Source organism: Etheostoma cragini, chromosome 9 (assembly GCF_013103735.1).
Source record: "Etheostoma cragini isolate CJK2018 chromosome 9, CSU_Ecrag_1.0, whole genome shotgun sequence".
Taxonomy (NCBI): domain Eukaryota; kingdom Metazoa; phylum Chordata; class Actinopteri; order Perciformes; family Percidae; genus Etheostoma; species Etheostoma cragini.
The window spans coordinates 586,325-593,536 of NC_048415.1; the positions used below are offsets into that span (position 1 = coordinate 586,325).

General features: G+C 40.3%; 2 protein-coding genes across 2 annotated transcripts in view; one reads left to right on the forward strand and one right to left on the reverse strand.

Annotated features, from left to right (window-relative positions):
* prpf38a (pre-mRNA processing factor 38A) overlaps positions 1-1,906 on the reverse strand; it is a 4,373-nt gene extending 2,467 nt beyond the window's left edge. The window contains exons 1-2 of the mRNA XM_034882126.1: positions 1,777-1,906; positions 1,462-1,480 (exon numbers count right to left, since the gene is read on the reverse strand). Of these exons, the coding sequence (XP_034738017.1) occupies positions 1,462-1,480; positions 1,777-1,906 (149 nt within the window). The remainder of the gene's footprint in view (positions 1-1,461; positions 1,481-1,776) is intronic.
* Positions 1,907-2,393: 487 nt separating this feature from the next.
* On the forward strand, positions 2,394-5,076 carry LOC117950787. The gene is made up of 2 exons (XM_034882127.1): positions 2,394-2,455; positions 4,215-5,076. Exons 1-2 carry the CDS (start codon positions 2,394-2,396, stop codon positions 4,855-4,857), a joined length of 705 nt encoding a protein of 234 aa, XP_034738018.1. The 3' UTR covers positions 4,858-5,076.
* Positions 5,077-7,212: the final 2,136 nt, after the last annotated feature.

Below are 7,212 nucleotides of genomic sequence, written 5' to 3' on the forward strand. Positions count from 1 at the left end.
ACACGGTCTCACACACACACACACGTACACACACACACACACACACACAGGCACGCACGCACACACACACGCACACACGCACACGCACGCACACACACACACGCACCCACACACACGCACACACACACACGCCATCAACGGCGTCATTGGGAGAAGAGAAAAGGACAAAAAACGTAAAAAATACACACTCACTGTTGTGTTAAATGTAGATTGTTAACTGCAGAATTAATTAAACTTTCCTTCACTGTAACAAGACAAAAAAGAAAGCTATGAAGTAACATTTTATTACAGATTTGATTTTAATAATTGTTATTGATTTTCAATATATTATTGATTTTAATTTGTCAGTTGGACCCTAACGTCAAAATTCAAACTCAACACTTTTGTTGAGGCTTTTCATCTTTGTTTTGTAACTTTTTCTAATGTTTTTGTCCCTTTTTTCAACACTTTTGAAAAAAACACCAACTTATTAACTTTAGTTTTACAGTTATTTATGAATTTCATTCCTACCACAAGCAATAACACTTTTTAACATGTCATCTCTGGGTTTATTTTACATTAATTATATTAATTAATATTAATTATTATAATTATTAATTATTATATTATTATTATATTCCATTATTTAAGCAGTCGCACATTTTTGATCCCCTATCCTGTACATATTCAAATATATTTGTCGTTTTACTTTATTCGTATTATTATTTCTTGTATATAGTATGTACATTTTTTTCTAGTATTTCATTTATATTTATATTTTGTGCTTTGTGACTTATTTTGCTGCTGTAACACAGGAATTTCCCATTTTTCTTGGGATCAATAAACATCTATCTATCTATTTTTTGAATTCATGGTCAATAAACCTCATTTATATGTACAATTACAAATAAATAATAAAGAAAACAAATGCACACAAACGTATACAAAGTGGTTGAATACAACAAACTGCAGTATGTTCCTTTCTTATGACTTTATATTTCACTACATTTGTCTGACAGCTTTTGTATCTTTCAGAGTGTTTCCTCCACTTCCTGTCCATGATCCACGTATCTCTGCATGGGTTGAATGTTAGATTAGATTAAATTAAATTATACATTATTCATCCCATAATGGGGAAATTTTGTTGTTACAGTCAATAACAGCAAAAAACAATAACACACAAACAAGTAAACACACAAGAAATACAGGCAAACATAGACAATGATTATATGAAGAACTGAAGGATAAAGTATTCCTTTAAGTCTTAACTCTCCTACTGCTTAAGCTAAATAAAGTCTTTAAATAGCATCTCGGATTAGGGGGAAAATGCATCGTCACATAACTCAAAATTTATCATTTTACTTAATGTTTTGAATGCAGCACTGCAGGAGTGTTTTATAAGCAGTTTTACTGCAGTAAAGGATCTGATCAGCAGTTTAATCAATAACACAAATAGGTAGTTGCAGCTCTAATTTGTCTCACACTGCTGCAAAGTGAATATCTTTGGGATTTTAGATAAAATGAACAAGTTACGAGAGCTAACTTTGGCATGCGGCAACGTAGTTAGCTTTAGCACGCTCGGTATTTTAACTATTTTTAACATAGCTAGAGAAAAATAAAGCTCAAACTATACTTAAATGACATAAATAGTTCCATAAACATTAGGAACAAAATTCGGCTTTACATTCAATAGGAATTGAGTAACTTTATATAGAGAACAGAAGAGTTAATTCGGAGGGTTAGCGTTGTTAGCCGACAGGAAGCTAACGTTAGCTCGCATGCTAACATGCTACTCACCGGTGAGACCGAAGCACTCCTCCTTCCAGTATTTTGACTCGTAGATTCGGGTCCGGATGATCTTCTCCACCAGGTACTGCGGGTTGGTCCCGTGTATGCTGTTGGCATCTTTAACGGTTCTGTTTGCCATCGCAACGACGAAGAAGAGACGTAGCTAGCATGGAAATCGCAGCAGCCTGCGATCCACCGCCGGAAACTGTCTATACTACTTCCGGTTCGTTTTTTTTTTTTTTTTTTTTTTAAATGTATTGTTTTTTTTAAGCGTAAAAGCTTCATTACCCGAATCAATCTGTGAGTGTCGCTGTTGAAGTAAAAAAGATATAAATAAAATAATTACTGGTTTGAGTTTTGTTCATTAAAACGGATTAAAAAGCCGCCACTCCCCCGATGTGAGTCGAGTGCAGATGCGAGAGTCGCGCATGCTCAGAACATCTTGACTGTTTTTCCCAGGAATGGAAACCTAAAGCCAAATATCTGGATAACTCTTCCTCCACCAGGCTGAAAGCAGCGGTTTGCTTCCCTCCCTGTTGGAAAGTTTCAATTCCTGAGGCTCGTTGATGGGTGTTGTGAGAAATTTACCTGCATGTTGCACCTGTGACGTGTAACCACACCCCACAATGACGTCACACGGTCCAGAAGTCCACCTGGGCAAGGAGGACAGTAAAGATACGATTTTAAGGTGTTAACCCTTGCAGAGATATAAATGTCATAATGAACAGGTGATTAGTTTATGATTAGTGCCGCTGTCAGTAAGATAGAAAGCTTCCAAATAATGTAATAACCTTACATTTTCTCGCCATGCTATTTGTAATTGCCTTGGGCCCTGTTGAGTTTTAAAAAGTGAATATGTCTGAAGGAAAGGGGCTTCCTGCTATGCAACAAAAGGTGGTATTCTGTCTCCTGTCCCCTGGGGTCCTGGTCTAGGCTCTGTAGAGTCAATACAATGTTTTAGAATAGATTTTAAGATTTTATTGTTTGTTTTTAAAGCTTTAAATGGTCTCGCCCCAGAGTACTTGTCTGAAATTTTAACCGTGCAGGAACACAACCGGTCATTGCGGTCTTCAAATCAGTTGGTTTTAGAAGTCCCGAGGTCCAGGTTTAAACGGTGGGGGGGGGTCAGGCTTTTGCAGTTGCAGCCCCGAGACTCTGGAACAAGTTACCCCCCCCCCTGGTATACAGATGTCACTCTTTTTAGGTCCAAACTTAAAACATATCGGTTCAGTCTGGCTTTTAATACGTAGCGGTGGTGGGACAATTTTATTATTTTGTTTCTTTGCAACCTTTTTCTGATTTTACTGTTTTCTATGTTTACTCTTTCTGTTGTATTTTGTGATTTTACTTATTTTGTTAAGCACTTTGGACCCTGCTGGTTGTTGTAAAGTGCTATATAAATACATTTTGATTGATTTTTTTTGTTGATTGAATGTTGATTGGACTATGTTGATGTTAGAGATTCACATTTACACGACAGACCCCTTTGTTCTGTAACCAAAACCACCCCCAAAAGGTGCAGAGTTTGCAGGCAGGTTGGTTCTCATTGGACAGCAAAGATGCGCCGCATGTTGTCATGACAATTGTGGACCAATGAGAAAAGATTTGAAAATTACAGGTGAAAAGGAACCGCCCCAAGGTGCAGGACTTAAATGAGAGTGTTTTAGGAATTTTCATGACCAGCTTCACGTGACTCCATCAGGGGGGAAGCGGGGATCCAGTCCGCTGTCAGCTGCAGTGTTATTCATGTCTGTTTTGTGTCTGATTGTCTTTGTCTTATCATCTTTATCACTGCTGTTGCATTTAAACCTTTTCTTTATTCTCAATACAACCCTCAGCCTCCTTTTCCTCAGAGATCCGAACGAACGCGAAGTTAGTTATAAATATCTAACAGCCCCGAGCTACCAAGGGCCGCGTAAAACGCCTCATAAACTTATGGTTACGATTTGTTCTCTTACTTTTCACTAATTAATTATATCTTTAAATATTGATACACTAAAGTGCTATCCGATTGTTTAATTCATGATGAGAAACTCCCCCCAGTCCCCACTACAGTGGACTATTCCATTATCCTACTGTAAACAAACAGCTCAGCAGGCTGTAAGCCGGAGGCTACAGATGGCCGGAAAATGAAGCGAAGCTACCGAAGTGGTTCTGAAAAAAGGAAGAAGAAGCAGGAAGAAAGCAGAACGGCTAGCAATGCTAACACTGATGAAGAGTAGTGTCAGCCCAGGTTGCTCTAGCAATGCTAACACTGATGAAGAGTAGTGTCAGCCCAGGTTGCTCTAGCGATGCTAACACTGATGAAGAGTAGTGTCAGCCCAGGTTGCTTTAGCGATGCTAACGCTGATGAAGAGTAGTGTCAGCCCAGGTTGCTCTAGCGATGCTAACGCTGATGAAGAGTAGTGTCAGCCCAGGTTGCTCTAGCGATGCTAACGCTGATGAAGAGTAGTAGAGTCCAAACTCAAGGCCCTGCAGTGCCACTTCACCTGGGATCTGGAGACCAGCAAGATCCTGCTTTTACGTCGCAGGGACTACCTGGAGGACATTAGACCTTTACTAAGGCTTTACATAAATCATGGGTCTATTGACGAGGCCATTGCTTTGGCAGAGGAGGCTCTGGGAGCCCATCCAGATGAGCGTTACCTGAAGGGCTGTCTCGCATACTGCTACAAATGGAAGATCTTCGAGGAAAGCCCAAATCAGAGCGTGATAGACCGAGCCATCAGTCTCCATAAGGAGGTGATTGCTCTCTACCCTCATTCTTCATTTGCAAAGAAAATAAACCTCGCAAAGACATATGCAAAGTTAAAAGACTACCAGGATGAAGCTGAGCAGATATACCAGGAGCTGCTGGGAAGAGATCTGGAGCCTGCAGACAAACAGACGCTCTGCAGCATCTATGCAAAATATTTATTCTTCTGTCGCAAAGACAGTGAAGGGTCACTACGATATCACATGGAGGTGGTAAAGATGCCGCTTCAATCCATCTATCGGAAGACTAGCATCAAAATCCTGGAGAAGAACAGAAACAGAAGCCCAATGGGTAGAGAGATAGAGGAGTTTCTGGCAAACCTGCAGGAGCCATGATGGTTTTAACATTCACCCAAAGCCAATCAATCAGTCTCCATGAAGAGGTGATGCTCTTTAGCCTCAATCTCTCCTTATGAAGAAAATAGAACTCGCAAAGTTAAATTACGGCCATGAAAAGCTCAGCAGATATATCAGGAACTGCTAGAATGGAACTTGCAGACAAACATTAGATATATTTACTACTATACTACTTTGTATAAATACCTCAATCGGCAGGAGTACCAAATAGAAGTTGAAAAACTGTCGAAACAACTTCAAAAAAACGTCAAAAAGTGTCAAAAAAGCATTAAAATATATTTCTTTTGAGTTCTGATCTGGGACACGAGGATTACTTGTTTACTATATATTCCTGTTGTGGTGAATGTTGTCAACTGTTTTTGAACTTTAAATAAACGATAATACTCTTTTGTTAAAATTACCTTTGCTGTAAGAAAAATATATGGGTGGTAAGAAGTTACAATATTAATTAAAATATATTTTAATCAGATGTTATAACGTTATCACAGTTATTATATTCCTGTTGTGGTGAATGTTTTCATTTTTAAGATGAAATAAGTACATTATACTCTGTATATTACACATTATACTCTGTGTGAAGTTTGCTGTGTTGTAAGAAAAATAAACAGTTAAATGTTAAATATTAAAATATTTAATTCAATTTTATTGAAGGGATAAAGGGGGCGTGGCTTACGGGTAACTTACAGAGGCTACTGGCGAGAGACCGCACCTCCATAGGAATCCGGCCATTTTTTCACACAGAAGCAAGCTGGTTTAGTGTTAACTTTTAATGTAGTTTTTTTAGTGAATGAGTACAGCCTTTTAGTGAGTGTGATACTTGCCTAGAAACCTATTATATGAAAAAATGGCCAATATGAACGGACTTACTTGAGATTTGGAGGTTCCAGGTGAACGTGTGGAAGACATTGTAAATATGCGGCTTTAACAACTCTGGGAGGATTTGTCTGGAGGTGTGGTCTCTCGCCAGTAGCCTCTGTAAGTTACCCGTAAGCCACGCCCCCTTTATCCCTCCCCTCAGGCCCCGCCTCCCTATGCCAAAACAGTGACAGAAAGTTGAAACTGAAAACAGTGACATTGTAAAAATCTTGACAGCGTAAAAGAAAAAAACTGTCACTGAAAAAACACGGACATCAAGAAAAAATTTACATTGACATTGAAAAACCTATCATGATGCAAACAAATGTCAAAGTGAAATAACATCATAGGATTATGAGATTATTACTTTTTGATGTTTGTGTTTTATACTTCAGTTCAACAGTTTTCAATGCCAATATTTGTTGTTTCAATGCCAAATTTTATTTTCAATACCACAGGTTACTGTCACTGTTCTAGCTCCATATTTGTTTCTGCTTCCTCCTTAGTGTTGTTCACTCCCGGGACTTCCTGTTTGTGTTTGTGCACCGCTGCAGGTCCGGGGTTATTTTTCCATATACGGACTTGTTTCACAACAAACTGATTCATTTGAATGAACGGGAGCGTTTCACCTCACAGAGCCTTTGGTAACGGGGATGGTGGCGCTGCAAGAACAATGACGTCATCATTAACTACCTGAAAACAACACAGATTTTTATCAATTAATAATCTTTGAATAAAACATTTTGCATCCTTATGCCCCTGTATTTTAACATGGGGGAGGGGGGTATACTTATGCCCCTGTATTTTAACATAGGGGGGGGTATACTTATGCCCCTTGTATTTTAACATAGGGGGGTGTATACTTATGCCCCCGTTATTTTAACATAAGAGGGTGTATACTTATACATCCCTCCATCCATCTTCGACCGCTTATCCGGTATCGGGTCTCGGGGGCAGCAGCTCCAGCAGGGGACCCCAAACTTCCCTTTCCCGAGCCACATCAACCAGCTCCGACTGGGGGATCCCGAGGCGTTCCCAGGCCAGGTTGGAGATATAATCTCGCCACCTAGTCCTGGGTCTTCCCCGAGGCCTCCTCCCAGCTGGACGTGCTTTGAACACCTCCCTAGGAGGGCGCCCAGGAGGCATCCTTACCAGATGCCCGAACCACCTCAACTGGCTCCTTTCGACGCGAAGGAGCAGCGGCTCTACTCCGAGCTCCTCTCGGATGACTGAGCTTCTCACCCTATCTCTAAGGGAGACGCCAGCCACCCTCCTGAGGAAACCCATTTCGTCCGCTTGTACCCTGGATCTCGTTCTTTCGGTCATGACCCAGCCTTCATGACCATAGGTGAGTGTAGGAACGAAAATTGCCCGGTAGATCGAGAGCTTTGCCTTCTCGCTCAACGGTGCGATAAACGGAATGTAATACCGCACCAGCTGCTCCGATTCTCCGACCAACCTCACGCTCCATTGTCCCCT

Bases quoted from the DNA above. Each gene is read 5' to 3' on its own strand.
- LOC117950787 (XM_034882127.1), top strand. From the start codon at position 2,394: ATGACGTCACACGGTCCAGAAGTCCACCTGGGCAAGGAGGACAGTAAA. The intron at 2,456-4,214 runs GTGTTAACCCTT...ACGCTGATGAAG, and splicing joins AGTAAAGATACGATTTTAAG to AGTAGTAGAGTCCAAACTCA.